A 25,799-nucleotide genomic window follows, 5' to 3' on the forward strand; every position below is an offset into this window, starting at 1 on the left:
CATGTGCCTGTTTTTCCAGCTACTCAGGAGGCTAAGACAGGAGGATTGGTTGAGCTCAGGAGTTTGAGGTTACAGTGAGGTATGATGATGTCACTGCACTTCACCTCAGGAAACAGACTAAAACCCTGTCTCAAAAACAAAAAAAAAAAACAAAAAAATGGGTAAAGGACTTGTATAGGTAAAGGACATTTCCCCAAAGAAGATATACAAATGTGTATAGTATGGAAAAGATGTTCAACATCACTAATTGTTCAACATCACTAATTGTTAAGAAAATATAAATCAAAGCCACAATGAGATACTATATCTCGCTTATTAAGACAATTAGAATTTAAAAAAATACAGAAAATAAGTGTTGATGAAGATGTGGAGAGGTTGGACCCCCTGTGCACCATTGGTGAGAATGTAAAATGTTACAACCATTGTGAAAAAATAATTTGGGGGTTCCCTTAAAAAGTAAACATACACTTATATGATCCAGCACTTTCATTCCTGGGCATATAGCCAAAAGAATTGAAATCAGGGACTCAGATACTTGTACAATCATGTTCATAGCAGTTTGTCCACATGTCCATCAGATGGACAAACAAAATGTGTATAATCATACAATGGAATATCATTCAGCCTTAAAAGGGAAGGAAATTCTGACATGTGCTACAACATGGATGAATACTGAAGACATTGTGCCAAGTAAAATAAGTCACGAAATGACCGTATGGAATATATGATGTACACAGAGTAGTCAAATTTATATAGACAGAAAGTAGAATTCTGATCACAAGGGAGATGGCGTGAGTGGAATTCTGGTCATGAGGGAGATGAAGTGAGGATGAGAGGGGAAGTTATTGTTTAATAGGTACAGAGCTTTGGTTCTGCAAGGTAAGATGAGTTCTGAATGTGAATGGTGGTGATGTTGCACAACAATGTGAATGTACTTAATGCCACTGAACAATACACTTAAAAGTGATTATGTGGTGAATTTTATGTTGTCTGTATTTTAGCACAATAAAAACATGTATGTGATAAAGGATCTGGTCACATCCCGAGGCCTTCCCAGGGTGAAACCAGCCAGTTCACAACGGGCACTATGCACCTTGCCCTGAGGTTCCCTTTTCTCACTCGTAGATGAAATCAGGGAAATAGAAGCAGAGGAAACTGATATACAGGAAAGCTTGTCAAGTCAACAAATCTTCCTCTGGCTGCAAGGACTGTTCCTCTTTTCTTTGGTGTGGACCCTAGCCAGCACCATCAACGCTGACAGCCGGAAGAAATTTGATGTGTATTTCCGCAATCTGATCATGGGCATGGACAATAACCACCCAAGGCCCAAAAGTGTCAAACTCACCAAAAACAACATCTTTCCAGAAAAAGGTAATTTAGGACCTATTTTTTACATTGTAGTATAATAGTTTGAATTACATGTCCCACACCTAACCAAAATATGCAGACCACGCAAACCCCTTATAAGGGCCAAGGAAGATCTTGCAGCTTTCCCAGGTAGGTTTATTTCTTCATAACTGTTAGGTAAATTCCCAAATGTTTCATCGTCTTTGGCACTACTGTAAAAGGAATAGAGTCCTTCACTATTTTTTCAGCTTGACTATTGTTGACGTATATAAAAGCTACTGATTTGTAAGTATTGATTTTGTATCCTGAGACGCTACTGTATTCATTGATCACTTCTAAGAGTCTTGTAGCTGAGTCCCTGGGACTTCCAGGTATAAGATCATATCACCTGCAAAGAGTGAGAGTTTGATCTCCTCTGACCCCATTTGGACACCCTTGATTGTCTCCTCTTGCCTGATTGCGATGGCTAATATATTTAAGAGATGGATGGTCCTAAAATCAGAATCTTATGGGATATTGAACTGCTTTTATAATTTAGAAAAAGATGACATAGTTTTATTTTTGCAAAAATTACTCATAATTTCGTCACCCAAACAGAATGAGTAATATAATCACTTTTTTTCTTATTCATTTCTATTTCTGCTCTGAGTGTTTACATACCATCATATCATGGTGATTGTGGTATTAATATTTCTTTTAATGTTGTCATTATACCTAATATCATACTGAAATGTTTCCAATTTTGCTACATACATTACGTTCAAAAAGATTGCTTCCAGCCGTTTAATGGCTATAAATATTCTCCTTTGTGTGTGACATCACTTATGTCACACTTAAGAACAAGGTAGCTTTTACTGTTAGGTAGCTTTTACTGTTTCTTTCTACCATCCAAGTAAGACATATGCAATTTGGAAAATACATAGAAGGCAATAGAAGAAAATTAATATTGATGATAATTGCCCTGTTTAGAAATATCAACATTTTATATTTTTATTTTCATGATGTTTTATTATTTCTATAACATGAAAAGGCTCATATTATAAATATTTTCCAAACAGCATTACTTATTGTGATTGCAAAAAAAAGTATGTGAAAGTCCATGAAGGAACTTCCAGGGATGCTAATGATGTTGTATATATTAAGAGGGACTTGGGCAGTGCCTGTGGCTCAGTAAGTAGGGTGCCAGCCCCATATAGCAAGGGTGGCTTGCTATATGCCACCCTTGCATATAGCAAGTGGCTTGCTCAAACCCAGCCCCAGCCAAACTGCAACAAAAAAATAGCCAAACGCTGTGGTGGGTGCCTGTAGGCCCAGCTACTCGGGAGGCTGAGGCAAAAGAATAGCCTAAGCCCAAGAGCTGGAGGTTGCTGTGAGCTGTGACACCATGGCACTCTACCAAGGGCGACAAAGTGAGACTCTATCTCTAAAAAAAAAAAAAAGAGGAACTTGGGTTACACAGATATCTGCATTTGTCAAACTTAATAAACGTGGGCCTAAGATATGTGCATTTCATTATATATGAGATTTATAACCAAAAAAATATATAAACAAAGATTGACACCCAGTTAATGACATACACATGAAGCATCTATAAGAAAGTATATAGATTTTGCAATTTATTTTGCAATGTTTCCAAAAAACTAAGATGGATAAATGATAGAGGGGTAGACTATGTGTGATAAATAAAAAGCTAATGGTAAAATCTAGAAGGTGGATATACAAATGTTCAGCTCACCGGACAATGCTTTCGGTGTTTCTGTATGTTTGAAATGTTTCATAATAATAAAGTAATGAATGAGCAGGTGGACAGCCCATCCCTTACCTGAGACTCTTTCCCCTGCATACCTTGCACATTTCATGTGATGCAGGCAATTCATCTGGTACATGTCAGAGAACTGCATGGAGGCTCTGTACCCAGTCCCTAGTTGGACATTAGAAAATACTTCTTTGTTCTGGTTTGGAAGATTTTGTTTATATTTTTATTGTGGTAAAATATCCATAACATAAAATTTACCATTTTAACCGTATTTACTTGTTCTATTCAGTTCCATCAGGTACGTTTACATCATTGTGCTTTCATCACCATCCATCTCTAGATCTTTTTACATCTTCCTCAATAGAAACTCTGCTCCCATTAAACAATAATCCCCCCTGCCCCACCCTGGCAACAACTATTCTACTTTCTGTCGCTATTTATTAGACTAAACGAGGTACCTCATATAAGTGGAATCATACGTACTTGTCTTTTTGTGACTGGCTTATTTCTGTCAGCATAATGTCTTCAGTTTTCATCCTCATGTCAGAATTTCCCTCCATTTGAAAGCTGAATAGCATTCCATTCCGTGTATATGCCACATTTTCCTTTTATCCATTTGTCTGTCTAGAGATCCTTGGATTAGTTCCACTTTTTTTTTTTTTTTTTTAGACAGAGTGTCACTTTGTTGCCCTTGGTAGAGTGCCTGGCATCACAGCTCACAGCAACCTCAGAATCCTGGGCTCAAGCAATTCTCCTGCCTCAGCCTCCCAAGCAGCTGGAACTACAGGTGCCCGCCACAATGCCTGGCTATTTTTTCTTGTAGTTCTAATTGTTATTTAACTGGCCCCGCTGGGTTCAAACTCGCCAGCTTCTGTGTATGTGGCAGGAGCTGTAACCACTGTGCTACTGGTGCCGAACCAGATTACTTCCACTTTATGATTTTTGTGAATTAAGCTGCTATGAACATAGATGTACAAATACTACCTTTTTGAGCCTCTGGGGTTTGGGGGGGAGAGGGTTGTACCCAGAAGTGAAAAACTGGATCATATGGTAATTCTATGTTTAATTTCTTCTTCTTCTATTTTTTTTTTTTTTGGCAATAAAAGCAGTATTTTATTCCACCCTTCCTGCCTTTCCTCTCCCCCCAAAACTCCCAATATACTTTTCTCCTCTCTTTCCCACAGCAATGTTACAATAATAAAAAAGTAAGTTTCAGGGGGCAGGATTTGGGGGGGAGGGAATGTGGGTAAAAACAGTCAAATCACAATAGGAATTTTTCAAAATAGCTATTCCACTTAGTCCTCATCTTCTCCCTCATCTTCAGGTCCTCGTTTTCGCTTCTGATCCTTTTCTTCTTCACCGGGACCTTCTTAATCTTCCTCATCATCTACTTCTCCATCATTGTATCCTCCTCCTCTCCACTCACGTCCTCCTCTTCGCCTCCTTCCTCCTCATCCTGATCCTCATCTTCATCATACCCCTCCTCGTGCTCCTCCTCCTCACATAGTCCAGCCTCCCCACATAGCCCTCTGCATCTGCGTCAGGGGCCTCCTTCCTTGTCTTTGTTGTAGCTATCGAGACAATGTGAGTTGCAGAAGTTTGAACGTGTTTTCTCGGTAGTCCTTTAGGTTGGTTACCTTCAGGCGTCCTCAAACTACGGCCGCGGGCCACATGCGGCCCGCCTAGGACACTAATCCGGCCCGCCAGGTGTTTTTGCCGCTGCTGCCTGTCCTGCTTAGCAGCCGAGTGTCGGGGTCCGCAATGGTCTGAGGGACAGTGAACCAGTCCCCTGTTTAAAAGGTTTGAGGACCCCTGGCAGCTCTTGACGTTTTCTAACTCTTTCAATGGCTCCACTGTGCTGAGGTCTTTGTGTTGCTACTTAGATTCAGATGGGTGAGATTCAGGCTCTTTTCTGCCGATACTTCCAGGCCCCCTGAGATTCTGTTATCGCTTAATTCAAGCTTCTTAAGTTTGTTTGACGTTGGTAAGTTTGCAACTGAAGAGCGGCGTACACTGATCATAAGAGTTCCAGTTCTTCAGATTCATCTGAGAGACCTTCAATTTGGCCTTCGTTTGACCGACAGTTGTCCAGGACGAGTTCTTTCCCATTAGACGGTGTCATGTTCCATAGCTCTAAATGGACCCATTTGTCCATCTCCATCTCTCGCGTACTGCAGAGGCTCGGGACTCAATCAAAAACCCTGGAACCCGTGGCTGTGCGTTCTCGGACTTTGAAGGCTTAACCAGCTCCACTCTCTTCTCCTATGTTTAATTTTTAAGGAACTGCCGTAAGGAACTTCCATAAAGGTTATACCATCATAATGCACAAGTGAACCAATTTCTCTGCATTCTCATGAACACTTGTTATTTTCTCTGTGTCAGTGTGTGTATGTGTATGTGTTTGAGACAGAGTCTCACTCTGTTGCCCTGGGTACAGTGCTATGGTGTCATAGCACACAGCACCTCAAAGTCTTGGGCTCAAGAATTTCTCTTGCCTCAGACTCCCAGAGTAGCTGGGACTATAGATGGAGAGAGATGGGGGTCTTACTCTTGCTCAGGCTGGTCTTGAACTCCTGAGCTCAAACAGTCCACCTGCCTCAGCCTCCCAGAGCGCTAGAATTACAGGCATGTGCCACCACCCACGTCTTCTGTGTGTGTTTTATAATAGCCATCCTGGTGGATGCAAGGCTTATTCTTACTTTTTAAGAAAAATATACATAGGATAATATAATTTTAAAAGAACATATAGTAAAAAAGAAATCACTATTAACACTTTGTTGACCATCCTTTTGGATATTTTCCTATGTGAATACGTTCCTTTAGATTTAGTACTGTAAATATAACATCATTCTAAACTTTCATCTTGCTTATGTTTACTATCATTCACAATGTTGTAATGAACAAAGTTCTGGTAGCTACATATTTGGCTAGTACATAATTATTTTCTTATAATAATTTCCTAGAAATAAAGTTTCTGAGTCAAAAGCCAAAACCAAAATTTTTAAAGCTTTTTGTTACTAATATCTCTTGTGCCTTACTAACACTGACCATTGGGTTTTCAAAACCTTCAGCAATTTGAAATGAAAATAGTATCTTGTTTTAACTTTCTTCTTGTTTAAAAAAAAACTAACAGGCATTAGCTATAAAGCAGTTTTAGGTTTATAGAAAAATTGTGGAGTACCCGTCAAACATGCAGAAGGAAAAAAATTACACAGAAAGTACAGAGAATTCCTGTATGTTTCTCACCTACGCAAACATAGTTTTCCCTGTTGTTGACATCTTGCGTTACTGTGGTATTATTGTTACAATTGGTGAACCAATACAGATAAATTATTATTAACAAAGTCCATTAACACAATTTGCATGAAGGTTCACTGTGTCCTGTAGTTCTGTGTGTTTTGACAAATGTACAATGTTATATATTCACCATTACACCATCATCCAGAATAGTTTTACACCACTCCCAAAATCCTGTGTTCTACCCATTCATCCTCCCTTCCCTCTCTTGCCCCTGGCAACCACTGATCTTTTTACTATCTCTATGGTTTTATCTTTTCTAGGATGTGATATACTTGGAATCATGTAGTGCATGACCTTTTTAAGCTGGTGTATTTCACTTAGTACTTAGCAGTGTGCATTCAAGTTTCCTCCATGGCTTTTTGTGTCTTGATAGCTTATTTTTCATTACAGAATAATAATTTTTGGCAATTATGGATAAAGCAGCTATTAACATTCATATTAAGGTTTTTGTGGACATAATTTTTCAATTAATTATTTTGATAAATACCTACAGGTGCAATTGCTAGATCATACATTAAGGCTGTGTTAGGCTTTGTAAGAAACAACCAAACTCTCTCCCAAAGTGACTGAACCATGTTGCTTTTCCACCAGCAATGACTGAGAGTTCCTGTTGCTCTACATCTACATAACGTTTGATGTTGTCAGTGTTTTGTATTTTAGCCATTCTAGTAGATGTGTAGTACTATCTTATTGATGTTTTAATTTGTAATTCTTTAATAACACAAGATGTTTAACATCTTTTCATATTCTTGTTTGCCATCTGTATATCTCTGGTAAGGTCTGGTAAGATTCAGATTTCCCATTTTTTAAATGAGCTGTGTCATTTATTTTTCTTCCTACCCTTCCTCCCTTCCTCCCTTCATTTCTTTTTGAAGATAGAGTTTCACTGTGTTGCCACAAAGGCTGGAGTGCAGTGGTACAGTGGCTATTCACAGGCATGATCATAGCACCATAGACTCAAACTCCTGGCCCCAAGCGATCCTCTCAGATTGTGGCTTATCCTTTCATTCTCTTAACAGTACCTTTGGCACATGAGAAGATTTTAATTTTAATGAAATCCAATTTTTCCATTTTTTTCTTTCATGAATTGTATTTTAGGGTTGTACCTAAAATGTTACCACCAAACCTCAAATCACCTATATTTTTTTCTATATTATCTTCCAAATGTTTTACAGTTTTGTATTTATATTTAGGTCTTTGGTCCATTTTGAATTAATTTTGTGAAAAGATGTAAGGTCTGTGTCAAGATTCTTTGTGTGTGTGTATATATATATATATATAGTGTGTGTATATATATATATATAGTATATGTGTATATACATACATATATATGTAGACACACTCACACTTGGTATATACACACACACACAGAGTCCAGGACCAAATCGTCTTTATTGAAAAGACTATTTAAAAAAGAAAAGAAAGAAAGAAAAGACTATTTTTTCTCAATTGAATTGTCTTTGCTCCTTTGTCAAAAATCACTTGACTACATTTATGTGAGTTTATTTCTGAGCTCCCTAACCTGTTCCACTGACCTGATTACCTATTCTCTTACTTACACCATCTTGATTGCTATAGCTTTGTAGTAGGTCTTGAAGTTGGGTTATTTAGTCCTCCAAGTTTGTTGTTCTTCAACAAAAAAAACCCTGTTGGCCACCCTGAGTCTTTTGCCTTTCCATATAAACTTTCAAATCAGTTTGCCAATATCTATAAAAGAACTTGTTGGGATTTTTATTAAGATTGTGTTAAATTTATAAATCAACTCAAAAAGCACAGACATCTTAACAATTTTGAGTCTTCCTTCTATAGACACAGATTATATCTCCGTTTATTAAGACATTCTTTGATTTTCTCTGTTATTTTTCTGTTGTCGATTTCATTGATTTTTTTTGTAATTGTTTTTATTTCTTTTTTTCTACTCATTTTTTATTTCATTTGCTCTTCTCATTTTACTTTCCTAAGATGGATTCTTAAACTATTGATTTCAGATCTTTTTCCTTTTCTAATATATGCATAGATTCCATAAATTCCATGAATTTCTCTCTAAGCATTGCTTTCACTGCATCCCACAAATTTTTTAAAGTTGTGTTTTCATTTTCATGTAGTTCATAATATTTTTTAAATTTCTCCAGACTTTTTTGACCTGTTGGTCATTTTTAAGTGTGTTCCTTAATCTCCAAGTATTTGGGGATTTTTCAGCTATCTTTTTCTTATTGATTTCTAGTTTAATTCCATTGAGGCCTAAAAGTATGTTTCATATAAATTTATTAAAGGTTTTATAGCCCATGTGAACTCAAGAATAATCTGTAATCTGCTGTTGTTGGATGAAATAACCTATAAATGTCAATTTGATACAGTTGATTGATGATGATGCTATTCAGTTTTACCATATTCACCCTCATTTTCTGTTATATGTCAATTACTGATAGTGGGGTATTGAAGTATCCCACTATAATTTGTCTAGAATTTCTCCTTGACATTCTATCAATTTTGCTTCATGTATTTTGGCATTCTGTTCATATTGAAAATGTTAAAATAGTATTAATTGAAATTCCTTCTCTTTTTAATTAGAAGTGAGGTTGAATTATATATATATAGTAGTAGTTTGTTTTTCATATGTTCTTTCACTCATGCTCTATTGTAGGCTTTGTTTTTATTTTTGTCTCTTTTACAGACTGTGTCTAGATGTAGGTCTGCTTTTGTTTATTTTGTCTGTAATGTGATATGTCCTTTCTGTCAGCAAGAGAAAATTGCTTTCTCCAGCTTCCATGTCTGTGCTCTCCTCTTTCCTTGTTTTTGTGTTTTTATTCTTTCTAGGTGGACTTTTCATTATAGCAGTTACCTGCAACTTCAATTATTCTCTTTACTGCCTCGAATGATTTAATTGTGCTTCTGTATCTTGTTTCCTTTCCAGCCTCTCTTAGCATAATGATTAAAAGCACAGGCTCTGTGCTTTTAGACCAAAGACAGAGTTGACAGAGTTTGGATCCTGGCTCCACCGCTTAATAGTGTGTGACCTTAAGCAACTTCCTTATACCCTCTCAGTTTTCTCAATTATAATATGGGAACAATAACAATAGGATGTATTATGCATGGTGTCTTTGTAAGGATTAGATGAGTTGATACATGTAAAAATACTTCATGGTGTGTAGAAAATGTTAAATCAACAGCAATTTTTACTGGCGTTATCATTATCATCTCTATTAGATCATCCATCTCACATTTTGGCTCATCTTACCTTTTTATCTTAGCCTGGTTTTTCCTTTTGGCTTTCTATTCCTACCTCATAACAAATTATGTCTTTCTGAATTTTATTAAGGATACCAATAGTTTCTTGAAATTTAATTTTGAGTCCTGCATTAAATAAGCTTAAGAGATATACTCTTCATGCTAATCATATTATGTTTCTTTATACTGCAATATTTTTTCATAGTTCCCATATGTTGTTTTCTGCCATCCTCATCCTTCAGGATCCATCTGTTTATACTCTTGTGTCTGCAAAGATAGTGCATGAATTGCCCTTGACTCCACTCTTGGCCTACTTTGTGGTGACTTCTTTCCTTTCCTTATGTAGCTAGAGGGCCAATGATGTGCACAGCTCCCACTCAGTTTCTAGGTAACTTCCCCTGCAACATCTCCTGTCTATTTCTACTTAACTGATGCAGCATGAGACAAACGATGATTCCCAGCACACACTGCAAACTGGCTTCTTCACACATCTTTTGCAGCAAATTCTTTTAAAAGCAAATTCAGGGCTGGGCTGGGTGGCTCACACCTATAATCCTAGCACTCTGAGAAGCTGAGGCAGGTGAATTGACTGAGCTCATGAGTGAGACCAGCCTGAGCCAGAGGGAGATTTCATCTCTAAAAATAGCGGGGCATTGTGGTGGCGCCTGTAGTCCCAGCTACTTGGGAGGCTGAGGCATGAGAATCACTTGAGCCCAAGAGTTGGAAGTTGCTATGAGCTATGACGCCACAGCACTCTACCGGGTGCAACAAAGTGAAACTCTGTCTCAAAAAAAAAAAAAAAAGAAAAGAAAAGAAAAGAAAATTCCATTCAGAGAAGGTTGTTGGTAAAACTAAAATGATGCATTGCAACTAACTAACATGAACACATCCCTGGAAAGCTAAGCTTTACCTTTGTCTTTGTGGTAAACATATGCTTCTCTTGCTGCTAGTTTTTAAAATTCTCACTGCTTTTGGACATAATCAGGGTAAATCATATTCATAAACATCTTTAAAAGGATCCCAGGCTCGGCACCTGTGGCTCAAGTGGCTAAAGTCACCAGCCACATACACCTAAGGTGGTGGGTTCGAATCCAGCCCGGGCCCACCAAACAACAACGACGGCTGCAACCAAGGCATTGTGGCGGGCGCCTGTGGTCCCAGCTACTTGGGAGGCAGAGGCAGGAGACTCGCTTGAGCCCAGGAGTTGGAGGTTGCTCTGAGCTATGATGCTATGGCACTCTACCCAGGGGGACAGCTTGAGGCTTTGTCTCAAAAAAAAAAGATCCCAAACGCTATAAATTCTGCACTAAGTTAAGGAGCAATGGGATGGCCAAGATTTGGTGGCTGCCTGTCATCAATTAATGCAAACTGTTGGAAAGAGCCTTTTCTATTTGTTTCATCTGTGAGCATTCAAATTCAGAAAAAGGAAAGCTCTTCAACAGAGTTTTGTGGCCCTTTATTTTGGAGAGACATACATACCTCACTGAATTTAAGGTGCCACAACTACCTTCTTCTTATTCATTATGGTCTGGGAACCTATGTTCTCTCAGCCATAGAAAGATGGTCTGGCAAGAGGAGGATGAGTCAGACCTGGCAGGCAGATGAACAGCTGCCTAATTTTCTGTGTGGTATGTGTAGTATAACCTGCATCGTGGGATGGCCTTTTGGGAGAGAACCAGTGAACTTTCCTTTCTTTCCTCATGCAGTCTCTTGGGGTAAGATTTCTCGATCCATTTCATCTAGTTTGTAATTAAGGATATTTTGCCCAGAATCTTTCAGTTTTTGTTTTCTGTGACATCATTTCTCTTTTATTCTCCCATGCCTTTTTAAGTATTTTAGTGGGAAAATGGGAAGTGCCTAGCCAGAACACATTTGAATCAAAATATTTGTTTTTAAGTGCTTAAGTGCCTAGTATGCTTTCTTTTTTATATAATGTTATTAAGTTATCATTTACATGTCATAAGATTTGCCTGTTAAAGTGTACACATCAGTGATTTTTAGTAAATTTACCTAGTTGTGCATTCCATCACCATAATCCAGTCCTAGAACATTTTTATCCCCTCAATAAAGTTTCTCCTATCTATTTTCAGTTAATCCTTATTCTCATTTTTAGCCCCAAGCAACCATTAATCTATTCTCTATAGATTTATTTGCCTTTTCTGGATATTTTATATAGATGGGATTATGCCTAGCTTTAATTGTATTATCTTGTCACCATCTTTAGAAGCTTAACATGTCACACGTCTTTCTAGTCTTTTCACAAGGGCCCCTGGGTTAAAATTCTAATGACTAGAACTCCAGAAAGTCCTTTCCTCTCTTTGTAAGACATTACATTCTAGTTTTTTCATGGTCTAAGAGCCATGGTATAAACAGATCTCTCAATAAGTGCTGGAGGAACCACACTGAGGAGTATACCTTAAGGAAAGGAAGCAGAATTTGAAGGGATTCTCACAAGGTTGGGCTCAAATCATCTGACATAGATCCTTGCTTGTTAACCTGGGATTTATTTGTCTAGAAAGTGCTAAATCTCCTTTTCTTAACCTATTCATTGTGTGACCTATGAAAAGTCACTTCTCAGTTGAAAAGTTCACCTTATTCTCTCAAGTAGAGGAAAGGAAGACAGAGCTGAGTGGGCTGTGGTAGAGGTAACAGAAATTATTTGTTTCCCTTGATTTCTGCTATTCTCCCATTTCTACTTTGCACCTATACCAGAGTTTGAGTTACAATCACAATGCAAAGAAAACAGGAGCCACTACTCTGATGAGAACTGAAAGAGACCCAGTGCTAAATGTTACCAAGTGTCTTTCTGTATGCCCAGAACTATCCTGGCAGCTTCACACACATATCTCATTCAGTCTCCACAGTGATTTTCCAAATTCAACATAAAATCAGGCCCATTTTACAAATGTGCAAGTGGTAAACTTGGCCAAGGTCACAAGGCTGGTACATTTGCTTTTACTCAGTTAAATCTTTTCTCTTTAGCCTAAATATTCCTAGATTAAGCTACAAATTAGCCCTATCTCAACATCATCAAGGAAAGAGGAAAAAATACTTTACTGATTAAACCTTTTAGAGTCCACTTTTTTTATTATAAAACCAACTCAATAGCATTAAACAGAAATGATCAATATCTCTTTGTGTATACCTCCCTATCACAGGTAATTCAGTTTTCAAAGAATCTTTCCTTTTGCCTGTTCACTTGATTTTATCTCTTTATATAGTTGTCATAATGGTATATAGTCTATTTTTTATTCTATTTACATCTATCATTGTTGCTTAAAAACACTTTTTGAAAAAAGTCAGGTTAGTATGACAGTACATATGATTAGGTTACATAATTTGTGTTTGTAAAGTAAAGTTGGAAGTCCAAGTTGTAGTCATGTCCTTCACCCAGGAAGTGTGCCCTATATCCCTACATTGTACCTGATAGGTGGGAACTTACCAAACCCTCTCCCTCCACCTCTTGAATTTAATTTTAAATTAAATTCCATGGTATATATACACACTACAGTTAATTGTTCCATTCAGGGATCAATGGACACTTAGGTTGTTTCCATGTCTTTGCAGTTGTGAATTGAGTTGCTCTAAACATTTGAGTGTGATGTCCTTATGGTAAAATGATTTTTCCTTCTGGGTAGACACCAAGTAATGGGATTGTAGGATCAAATAGGAGGTCTACTTTTAGTTCTTTGAGGATTCTCCATACTTCCTTCCAAAAAGGCTATACAAATTGGGTAGCACCTGTGGCCCAAGGAGTAGGGTGCCAGCCCCATACACCAGGGGTAGTGGGTTCAAACCCGGCCCTGGCAAAAAAAACTGCAAAAAAAAAAAAAAAAAGGCTATACTAATTAACAATCTGACCAAAAGTGCTTAAGTGTACTCTTCTCTCCTCACCCCCACCAGCATCTGCAGCTTTGGGGCCTTGTGATTGGGCTATTCTCACAGGCATTAGATGATATCTCAAAATGGCTTTGATTTGCATTTCTCTTATGATTAGGGGTGATGAGCATTTGTTCATCATTTGTCTGTCTTCTTGGGAGAAGGTTCTGTTTATGTCACTTGGCCACTGATTGATGTGGTTGTTTGTTCTTTTCTTGTTGATTTGCTTGAGCTCTTTGTATATTCCGATCACTAGCCCTTTGTCCAATTCCTAACATGTGAATATCTTCTCTCATTCTGAAGGTTGTCTATTTGCTTTATTGATTATGCTCTTAGCTGTGCAGAAGCCTTTTAATTTGATCAGGTCCCATTTATTTATTGTTGTTGTTGCTGCACCTTTCAATGAGGTCTTCTTTATGAATTCTTTCCCAAGGTGATACCATTAGGAGTTTTTCCTGCACTTTCCTCTAGGGTTTTAATTGTTGCATGTCTTAAATTTAAATCTTTTATCTGGCATGAGTTAACTTTTGTAAGTGGTGAGAGGTGGGCTCTAGTTTCAGTCTTTCACATGTAGCTGTCCAGTTCTCCTAGCCCCACTTATTAAATAGGGATTTTCTTCCCCAGTACTTAAAGGCAATTTTGATATTAACAATTAGTGTTTGCAACTATCATTTTAATAATTGAAAAATATTCCATTCATCTTCTAGGAACATAATTTTTCTGTGTCTCTTAATGTTGGATATGTAAGTTATTTCTTACATATCACAGATGGTATTGCATACTCATGTATATAGATTATTTTCGTTGTGAATTATTTCCTTATGAAAAATTCCCAGAAATGCAATTTCTGACTTAGAGAACATTTTTGGTAGCTCTGTAAGCATGGTGCCAGATTGCATTCTGAAAGTGTTGCACCAGATTGACTTCTAGGTAAAGCTGTAGAGTGACGTAAAATAACAGAAGCTCTCTTTTTAAATACATAATAACATTAAGAACAAAAAAAGTCCTTTTAATCCTAAAAATTCCTCAGCAATAACCAAAGAATGAGTTACATTCTATAAACATTGAAAAGCAGTGGATAGGGAGAGAAATAATATTCTGGTATGATGAATCTCCCAAACCAGAACTTGCCACTCACTGGGGTGACTTAGAGATGCACAGAGGAGAGTAGGTGAGTTGATAAAATTCTCAGAGTTCTCACTGGTAATCATCAATATGGAGGAAAGTGGTCTATGATGATGGCTGGGCAGCTGCAAAATGGTCTGAGAGAAAGCCTCAAATCATGAGAGGCCCTGAGTAATTCTGGGGGATCCTACTGGCAGCTAGAAAAAATCACCAGGGTTTGCATCTTCTAGAACCTCATGCTCTGGGGGGATGTGAGCTAAATCCTATAGAAGGCGGGGTATGTCAGTAGCTATAATGGGAGTGGGATAGATCTGTGCTTCCAGAAATTTGCCCAAATTTCAGAGAGAGTGTGCACACAGAGGCCAGATTTCCCAGCAAGGTCAACAGATTATTTCCTTTTACTCAACAGGCTGCAGGAAAGAAAGCCACACACTAGTCCTTGAATTATGGCCAGGAAAGTGGGTAAGATAAACCAGTCCCAGGCCAGGCATGGTGGCTCATGCTTGTAATCCTAGCACTCTGGGAGGCTGAGGCAGGAGGATCCATTGAACTCAGGAGTTTGAGACCAGCCTTAGCAAAATGAGACCTGTCTCTACTAAAAATAGAAAAATTGACTAGGCATGATGGTCCATAGGTCCAGCTATTTGGGAGGCTGAGGCAGGAGAATTGTTTGAACCTAGGAGTTTGAAGTTGCTGTGAGCTAGACTGATACCATGGCACTCTAGCTTGGGGCAACAGAAGGAGACTCTGTCTTAAAAAAAAAAAGAAAAAAAAATACAGACAGACTCCAGATAATGTTGGAAAAGAGATCAAGAAGAATTTACCTGATTATATTATAGCAACAATGGCAAGGTGACTGTGCACTCAGAGCAAGAGAGAGTATGATACAAGGGACAGAAAATATTTCTGTTGAAAGAACTTAGTAATAACAGAAGATTTTTTTAATTCATAAGTAACTAGTAGAGTATACTGACAAAAGTATAGATTTATTGATTAATAGAATTGAGTCCAGAAAAAAAAACCCTTACACTTATGATAACTTGCCAATGATGCCAAGATGGTTTAATGGGAAAAGAATAATCAAAGCAATAACCAAAGAAAGAGTTACAACTTAACTCTGTAAATGTTGAAAAATAGTGGCTAGGAAGAGAAATTGGATTTTGGTACATATCAAAATCCAGAACCTGTCACCCATGTCTGGAACAACTGAATATATACATGTAAAAGAATGAATTTGGACTTCTGCCTCACATAGTGGTCAAAAAAATTACTCAAAATAGATCAAAGACCTAAATGAAAAAGCTAAAACTATAAAACTTTTAGAAGAAAATACCAGGTACAGGTATTGGACCCTGGAATAGGCAGTGGTTTCTTTAGGATACCAAAAGCATAAGCAACAAAAAACTGAGCATCATCAAAATTACAGACTTCAAAGGACAACATCAAATGAAAAGACAACCCACAGAATGGATGAAACTTTTTACAAATCATATATCTTAAAAGGGACTCATTTAGAATTTATAAAAAGGTATTGCAACCAGTAATAAAAAGACAACCCAATTAAAAATACGCAGAATATTTGAATAGACAGTTCTCCAAAGATACACAAAGGACCAATAAACATACAACGAGATGCTCAAAATTATTAGCCAGCAGAGAAATGCAAATTAAAACCACAATGAGATACTACTTCACAACAATTGAGATGGGTACAGTCAGAAAGATGGGAAACAAAACTGTTGATGAGAATGCAGGAAAACTGGAACTCGCACATATTTGGATGGGAATGTAAAATGGTGCAGCAGCTCTGGAAAAGAGACTTCAGCAGTTCCTTAAAAGTTAAACACAATCCAAATTTCCATTAACTGATGCATGGCTAAATAAAATATGGTATAAACATACAACGGAATATTATTTGGCAATGAGAGGAATGAAGTAATTGATACATGCTACAAAATGGATGAACCTTACAAACATTGAAAGAAGCAAGCCAGTCACAAAAGAACATACAGTGTGTTGTTTCATTTCTATAAAATGAGTGGACCAGGCAAATGTGTGGTTGCCAGGGGATGGCGTGGGTGGGGAGGGATTTAGCAGTTGATGCCAAAGAGGTCTAGGGTTTCTTTTTGGTTTGATGAAAATTTCCAGAATTGATTGTGGTAGTGGTTTCACAATTCTGTGAATATTAATATGGCCATAAATTTTTAGTTAACCATTGAAATACACACTTGAAATGGTTGAATTTTATCGTATATAAATAAATTTCAATAAAGCTGAAAGTCATAGGTGAGCTGATAAAACCACAGAATTAGAAGAAAAGAGGGATTGAAGAACCAAAGAAGCAAATCAAAAGCCAAATAGTACCGTTAATAATCTAATAAGTGTATTAGAACCAACAAGGAATAAAGTATAAGGCTAGACATCTAATAAATGGCTTAGAAGAAAGGCTTGAGATAATTACTCATACTGTAGAAGAAAAAGACAAAGACATTGAAGGAGTTACAAGAATAAGTGACTATGATTGATATGATTACCAACAATAGGAAACCCAATAAATAGTGTAGGCAATATATAGTGTAGAGATATAAATGCAAAAATGTTTCCTAAAGTGAAGAACTATTTCTATGAATTGTAAGAGTATGCCACATTCCAAGAAAAAACTGATACAGAATAAGTGACCAAAACATGAAACCTGAATAAATCACGGTGGCTCACACCTGTAATCCCAGCACTCTGGAAGGCCAAGGCAGGTGGATTGCCTGAGCTGAGTTCAAAACCAGCCTGAACCAGAGCGAGACCCCCCCACCCCCATCTCTAAAAAGAAAAGCCCAGCCTGTGGTGGGCTTTTTTTAAAAAGTAGTCCCAGCCTCTTGGGAGGCTGAGACAAGAGAATCTCTTGAGCCCAAGAGTTTGAGGTTGCTGTGAGCTGTGACACCACAGCACTCAACTGAGGACCACAAAGAGAGACTCCGTCTCCAAATAAATAAATATAGGAATTTGGGGATAAAAGAGATTTCATCAGACAACTAGATAAGAAATATCCAGAAACTGGGCAGTTTCTGCACAGCAACTTAAGATGCAAGAAAACAGAATAGAGCATCAGAGGGGAAAAAATGTGCCATAAGTCTCTCATAACAAAGTCACTGTTAAACCAAAAAAAGAGCAGTAGGCAGATAGATATTCTCAAAACATGCAAGAATGGAGAGACTTGAGCACCTGTAAGCCCCATTTTGAAAAAAATAATGAAATTGACCAATTAAAACAAGAATCAAGAATCAAACAAGAATCAAAATAAAGAGCTCTTAAGTGGTCAGTGTTAAAAGACCTGGGTCTGAGCATTTAATCTATTTAGATATAGACATAAGAGGAATGGGAGAATTACAGTTGCAGAACAAAGTAGGAATGTAATAAATCCTGACAAAGTAAAGGTTATATCATCATCAACAACTAAAAGAGCCAGGAGATGAGGGGGTTGAGGTGCAGAGAAGAGTGAGAGTTCATCATCTCACAGTTTATAAAGGTGTTCATGACATTGGTTTAAAGTTGAATCACGTGTATTTACAAATGAAATGTGTCACATCTGAATTTGCTTTAAAAAACTCTAAAGAAAATGGGAAGGAAAGTATGAGAGAAGAGGGAGAAAATAGGAAGAGGAAGAAGGAAAAAAGGGAAGAGAGAAAAAGAAACAGAGAAAAAGAAAAGAGGGACGAAGGAAGAGAGAAAAATGAATATGGTGGTGGTTGGTGGTGGGGAAATGGATGAGACAGGACTTACAAAATAATTGCTGGAGTCAGATAATAGGTACATGACGGTTTGTTATACTGTTCCCCTTACTTTCATGTATTTTTAAATTTTTTCACAATGAAAAGTTAAAATACAACAACAAAATTGGATTAAGTGATTTTTTAAAGCATAATGACATTAACTCTTTAATGGCTTTTTTCTTTTTAAGAAACCAGTATCTCTTGTAGTGAATAAAGTAGGGAAAAGTAAATAATTTTTAAGGAAAATTATTTTTTTAGGAACCAGATCTCCTGTAGTGAATAAAGATGTATCTGAAAATCAACAGGTCTCTTAGTTTCACTTTAGTCTCCTTTTCTTTCGCCAGATGTAAGTTAAACTAAATTTAACACCTTTATTTAAAAATAGTATATGTTGGATGATCTCATTCTTACAAAATCCTTTCTCTATCTTCCTATCTTCAGTATGTTTGTGTGGAGCTGGAGGGATTGCCATAAAGTTATTTCTGAATTGAGATTTGGAGTGATTTATTGCCTCTTTTTATTCTATTTTAACACTTGCTGTTTACATTATTAAAAAATATATATGTGTGTGTGTGTATATATATTTTTTTCCCTTTAGAGACAGTCTCACTTTATCACCCTTGGTAAAGTGCCTTGGCATCACAGCTCACAGCAACCTCCAACTCCTGGGTTTATGCAATTCTCTTGCCTCAGCCTCCTGAGTAGCTGGGACTATAGGCACCTGCCACAATGCCCGGCTATTTTTGTTGCAGTTTGGCCTGGGCTGGGTTCGAACTTACCACCCTCAGTATATGGGGCTCACCTTACCCACTGAGTCACATTTAATAAGCCAACTGCAGTGACTCATACCTATAATCCTAGCACTCTGGGGGACTGAAGTGGGAAGACTGCTTGAGCTCAGGAGTTTGAGACCAACCTGAGCAAAGAGAGATCCCATCTCCACTAAAACTAGAAAGATTAGCTGGGCATCGTGGTGGATGTTTGTGGTCCTCTACCACAGGAGGGTGAAGCAGGAGGATTGCTTGAGCCCAGGAATTTGAGGTTGCTGTCAGCTAAGCTGAGGCCATGACACTATAGCCCAGATGACAAAGCAAGATTCTGTGTAAAAAAAAAAAAAGAAAGAAATTTCATAATTAGCAGCTATGTTTTTACACAAATAATAAAGTCACTTTCTTTAAAAAGTGTTGTTTCAGGTTACGCGGTTACCAGCAATATGTAAGTTTCATCACAGCAATGTCAGTATTGGTAGTTACACATTTTCAGAGGCCTATAGCTAAGGTAATTAAATACCGCAAATATGAAATATAAACCTTTGGTGTGCTGATGACTTGTTTTGTTTCTTTGAGTCCAGGAAGCATCTATGATTTTTACTTTGTCAAACAAGGTGGTGGACATTGGGACATATGGACAGAGTACATCACCAAAGAGGAGGAAATTATTCCAGCTGGTGCAAAGGTAAAAAGAGAAGCACTGTCCACAGAACTGTGGTTTCTGGAATGACCCAAATATTCTCCAGGTGGAGGGATTAACAGTTCTTCGTGAATGTTTTGAAGAACTTTCTTTAGAAAAAGATTCAAACATGAGCTGAATGAACTTTCAAAAGCATGGACTTTAGAATCAGAGACCCAACTTCCTTACTCAGGCTTCACCCACTGAGCCTCGGTTTACTTAACCAAAACTTTTTTTAAAAGCATTTAAAGGATGATCGCAAACATTGAATGTGGTATACATGAGCACATGGCACATACAAGGGGCTGGATCAATGTGTGTTTCTATTCTGATTATTATCTTACCGGCTGGTCATCAGTTCACCCCTCAGTCATCTCAGCAAAAAGGATCTTTAAAATCCTTAGAGAAGAATTTCCTTGATCAGAAGTTTCAAAAAAATGGTCTCTGATTTAATAAGTTTCCTGGTTAACAAGTGATTTACTTGCAACTCCAACACATTTTAACCCTTGTAGAAAATATTTTCAGATGAGCACTTTTATGCCCCTGTTAGTAGAATCTAGTGGACATAATTTAACTTTCTGGAGTGACAGCCAGTCATTTAAGCTCTAGGTAGAGTGGCAGACAGTGTATGGGAAGTGAAGATATTGACAACCACGTCAGACACTGAGTAGGACGACAGCTGTATGTATGGTAAGGATGCAGTAAGCAGAGTGACTGCATCCTGACTTCAGAACACACCTTAGGGACTGAGAGTTATAAAGAAAAATCCAGCACTGAGCTCTTAAACTTTAATTCTCCTTAAAGAGCTTAGTCACTTGAACTCCAGAGATTTGAAATCTTGCTAAATTAATACACATTGAAGAATCCAATGCAGAACATATTGTCAGTCCTGCTGGGAAATTTTCCCTTGTCAAACAACTGGTCTAGTTCCTGAAAATAAAAATCTATGAAACCCAACTTGCTTTAAATTCCCAATCTTGGTAGCAAAATAGGTATCTTGGACCTGGTTCTGCATTTAGCATCACTTACTGGCTATGTGGTTTTAAATAAATTAGCCAGTTTTTTTTTTTAATTCTTAGTTGTTTCACCTGTAATATTATACATCTGCCAAAGAGTGATACCAGGAAGATTGCAGCAGGAAATGCAAGCAACGCATCCATAGCTCAACACCTGCTAATTCTCTTCTTCTCCACTTGATTCCCTTGTCTCATCTGATCCTTTTCCTTTGATTTAAATTATTATAGACAGAAGTCACTCTTTTTTATACCAGTATACATAGGGCCACCACGCTGCACAGACCCAGGTGACACCAGTTGGATGTGGTCTAGTTTTGCTTTAAGGGGCACCATTTACATGAACCATAGCGTGAGTGATATTCCCTGGAGTTGTTCAGCACAGTGGCCTCGAGTTCTCTCACTGGTCCCATTCAGCTTAGACATACAAGGAAACTTTGGCATGTGATATAATTCCCTCTCCCCATGGAGAGAACAAATGTGGCTAGATGGCTAATGACAGAGAACAGGCTCAGAGAAGTCAAGTAAAGGTAAGGTGTTCTATTAAAAGTTATAGGGATTTTGGGAGCCCAACACCAAGCCCTCAGAGTCCATCTGAGATCTGAATACCGGGGAGAATCTGTGTAGTTCCCATATTGGAAAAGGCAAGGGATTATATGGGGGACTGCTGGGCCTTAGAATCAAGGATCCGAGTATTGAGAAAAGCAGATCAGAGACAAGCACAGGGAACAGGGGCTCCAGGGTCCTACTTAAACCTCTTAGCCAGGCAGTATCAATGGCATATGGGAGGTGGATCTTGCCTGGGACAAGGTTGGTTCAGAGCAATGGTCTCAGAAGACAGCAGCTATGGACGACCGATTCTTACTCTAGTTGTTGTTTATAATGTGATAGTTCAGTAGTTACAACCGTAGACTCTGGAATCTGACAAACTGGGATTCAAATCCCATCATTTTCACTTATTTGCTGTGTTAATTGGACAAGTTGCAAAAAGGTTGTGGACCTCTGTTTTCTTACCCACAAAATATACAGTAATGCCTAACTTTACATGTGAAGTTTCATTTAAGCTTCATACCAGCTCTGTGAATTAGGCATCATTATTATTCCCATTTCACAGATGAAGAAACTGAGGTCCCTGGAGAGGTTAAATACTCATCCAGGGACTCAAAGATAGTAAGGAATGAAGCTAGAATTTAAACCCAGATCTCTTGAATGGCAAGATCCAGTTTCCTAGGATCAAGACCAAGACTCTCCCATGTCTTTGTGGTATAGATCTCAGAACTCATCATCCCCACAATGGAGACAGCTCGGCAGTCCTTCTTCTTAAAAATCTACCTGAACCATGAGGTTCCGGTGCTGTTTGTGGGGCCCACAGGCACTGGCAAATCAGCCATCACCAACAATTTCCTTCTCCGCCTGCCAAAAAATACCTACCTCCCTAACTGCATCAATTTCTCTGCAAGAACCTCAGCCAATCAGACCCAAGATATCATCATGTCCAAGCTGGATCGAAGGCGGAAGGGCCTTTTTGGGCCTCCCATAGGGAAGAAAGCAGTGGTGTTTGTGGGTAAGTATTGGCTTGGGTCTACAAAACCAGGTTCTTTCACCCCAAGCTGCGGCAAACCAGAGCTTCCCTTTGTAGCACTTCTGTACATTCCTTCTGCTCTCTTTGGGACACAAAACATTTCTGGTTAATACAGTTTAGTATTCTTTCCCTCCCCTCCCTTTTCTCCTTCCTTCCTTTTTAACCCCTGGTTTATTGTGACTCAACCTCTCTATCCTCAGTTCTGTACCTTTAACATAGAGGCAATACTATCTTCCTTATAAAGCCATTATTGGACTAGATAATATAAAGTGTGTAAAGTTTGTAAAATGTTGGCTTAGCGCCTGTAGCACGGCAGCTAGGGTGCCAGCCACTTACAACTGGAGCTGGTGGGTTCAAATCCAGCCCGGGCCTGCCAAACAATTGACAACTACAGCCAAAAAATAGCCAGGCATTGTGGCGGGGACCGGTAGTCCCAGCTATTTGGGAGACTGAGGCAAGAGAATTGCTTAAGCCCAAGAGGTTGAGGTAGCTGTGAGCTGTGATGCCATAACACTCAGCCAAGGGCAACGTAGCCAGACTCTGTCTCCAAAAAATGAAAAAGTTCCTAAAATGTCACCTGCCACAAACTGGGCACTCAAATAATGTTTGTCAAAGAAAAACTAAAAGAGGGGCAGCACCTGTGGCTCAGCGGGTAGGGCACTGGCCCCATATGCCAAGGGTGGCAGGTTCAAACCCAGCCCCAGTCAAACTGCAACAAAAAAATAGCCAGGCATTATGGTGGGTGCCTGTAGTCCCAGCTACTCAGGAGGCTGAGGCAAGAGAATCCCCTAAGCCCAAGAGCTGGAGGTTGCTATGAGCTGTGTGATGCCACAGCACTCTACCGTGGGTGATAAAGTGAGACTCTGTCTCGAAAAAAAAAAGAAAGAAAGAAAGAAAGAAAGGGAATATTGTCTTCAAGGAAGTTATAGCCTATTTTTACCATTTTTGTTTTCCTCATCAAAAATCCCAGATCAAAGCTTTGCTCCCACTAGAATTTAACTGTTACCTTCTGGTCAAATTATGTATTCTATTGGCTGGTAGCTTGACTGTCTTTCTCATGATCATATCCCCAGCACTTAACAAAACATCTAGTATATAGCAGACAATCGATACATATGCATTTTGGATGAGGGAAAAGGGAAAAAGTTAAATGCCCTTTTGTTGATTGCAATCTATGCCTCCTTATAGTCACAATAAGCAGAGGTCTCAGCAAGACAGAGGGAGGTCTCATCTCCCATCTGGACAGATGTCCACTGACACAGCCCTGCCTGGAATGTGAAATGGGATGACTGGGCACAGACTCCCCCACAAAAGCAACTGTCACCTCTTACTGCCCATGAGAGCAGAGGATGCCATGGATTTATAACACGTGACTGTGGCTTCTTTCCCCAGATGACCTCAACATGCCAGCAAAAGAGGTGTATGGGGCCCAGCCCCCCATTGAGCTCCTAAGGCAATGGATTGACCATGGTTACTGGTTTGACAAGAAAGACACAAACAGGCTTGACATCGTGGATGTGCTGCTTGTGACAGCCATGGGCCCCCCTGGAGGCGGAAGGAATGACATTACTGGTATGTGAAGGAAAGAGCTCATTCCTCTTTCCTGCCACCCCCAGCAGAGCTGGGCCACCTCCATGAAAGAAGAGTTGGCACAGCACACCCTGTCCTAATGGAGTATGGAGCAAAAGTGTATTTAGACTCCAGAACTTACGTTGGAAGTTGAGGTGAAATAGGATGAGAAAATAAAGAGAGGATGTGAGGAGTCTTTGGGTTGGCCCTAGACAGACAGTCTCTTATGAAAAGGAGAGTTCAGTGTATTCCAGAAGGGTGGCTAGATCAGAGGTTCCCAATTAGCCATGTGTGACCATCACCTGTTGTATTTGTTACAATTCTTCAAGTTGATAGAGATAGAAAATCTAACCCTAAGTGGCCTAAGCAAAATAAATAATAATAATAGTAGCAAATAAGTCGATAGGAATTTTCCCCTATCATCTAACAGTTCAGGAGTATATCTTGCTCCAGGTTCAACTCGATCCATCTAGGTGCATAGGAATCTTTACTTTTATTCTCATAAAGAATAAGATTAAGAATCTTCGTACCAATTCCAAACTTGGGTTCTGTGAACTTGGACAAGTCTCTCCTCCCTGGTGTTTGTAAAATGAGGAAAATGGATAGGGTGGTCTCTCTAGGGTACCCAGAAGATCACCTTCCTCTTCAAGTGTAGAGTCTAAAGGTGCCTTTGCCTTGGCTTTGGATACAGCAAGATCTCAGGTACCTAGCATCTATGAATTCAACACCTCTCTTACCAGTGAAAGGGAGAAGAGCTTGCTATATGACTTTTCTCTATTTAAAACCTAATCATTCGAAAGAGAATATCTGTTTCCAGTGTTCATTGCAGGCTCATACCTATAGTCCCAGCAACTCCAGAGGCTGAGGAGGATCACTTGAGGCCTAGAGTTTGAGACCAGCCTGAGAAACACAGTGAGACCCTATCTTTTAAAAAAAAATTAGTACTGACTACTATTTTCACATCAATTGACAATTTTCAAGCTATGTTACAAATGTGATCTTTGGATGACCCTGTAATGAAGCCCAGTGCCCCATGACATCAGGAACACATCTGTAGTCAAGTAATTAAGTATATTGATTTGCTGCAGCAAGGGTGTCTGCACACCAGAGAAAGCTGAGGAAAGCGAGGTAATGTGGGGGAAGGCTTCAGGGAGCAGGGGCTCTGTTCCGGACTGAGTATTTTCAGGAAGTGGGGACAATCCTGTCAGTTGCTATCTTAATAATTATTTTTCTAGGAAGCAGGAGGAATGAAATGGAGTTAGCGCTAACACTTGGTAAGGAAGCAGAGTCATTCATGTCCGCTGAGAGGGAGGAAGTGTGGTCATTTCCATGGTTGCAGAGCAATCTTGTTTCTATCTTGTTCCATTATAATCATGGAATAATCACATCTGATGTTGATATTTAATGAAATTGTATTCAGCACAGAACAGCCTAGCTGATTTGCCAGCCCAGCTACCAGCTACCAGGTGTCAAAGCTGAAATGGGAAAACCAAGACACACGGCAATACGGTGTGGTGGCTGAGAAGGTTTGGCAGCAGACAGATTGGGGTTTGGGTGACACAGACCAGGCAAAAATAACATCAAAAGGTTAAGTTCACAAAGCTACCAATAGTTCCAGATCAACAATGTATAAAATATTATTCTGCTATTACTTTTTTTAAAGAGTAAAACCTACATTTGTTAGTATGTAAGTGTAGATGGTATACCCAGATGCTAACTATATATATATGTATATGTAAATATATATGAATATATGTATATATATTTATATATAAGTATATTATAAT

The 25,799-nt window shown here is 38.6% G+C and overlaps 1 protein-coding gene and 1 pseudogene across 1 annotated transcript in view; one reads left to right on the plus strand and one right to left on the minus strand.

Annotated features, from left to right (window-relative positions):
• The window catches only part of DNAH3 (dynein axonemal heavy chain 3), a 190,638-nt gene that overhangs the window by 99,004 nt on the left and 65,835 nt on the right, over positions 1-25,799 (plus strand). Inside the window, exons 40-43 of the mRNA XM_023513826.1 lie at positions 1,126-1,371; positions 19,751-19,854; positions 22,131-22,425; positions 23,836-24,015. Of these exons, the coding sequence (XP_023369594.1) occupies positions 1,126-1,371; positions 19,751-19,854; positions 22,131-22,425; positions 23,836-24,015 (825 nt within the window). The remainder of the gene's footprint in view (positions 1-1,125; positions 1,372-19,750; positions 19,855-22,130; positions 22,426-23,835; positions 24,016-25,799) is intronic.
• LOC105887068 lies at positions 4,365-5,264 on the minus strand (annotated as a pseudogene).

The sequence above is a fragment of the Otolemur garnettii genome, unplaced genomic scaffold (genome assembly GCF_000181295.1).
Source record: "Otolemur garnettii isolate 467f Iridium unplaced genomic scaffold, OtoGar3 scaffold00044, whole genome shotgun sequence".
Lineage (NCBI taxonomy): Eukaryota > Metazoa > Chordata > Mammalia > Primates > Galagidae > Otolemur > Otolemur garnettii.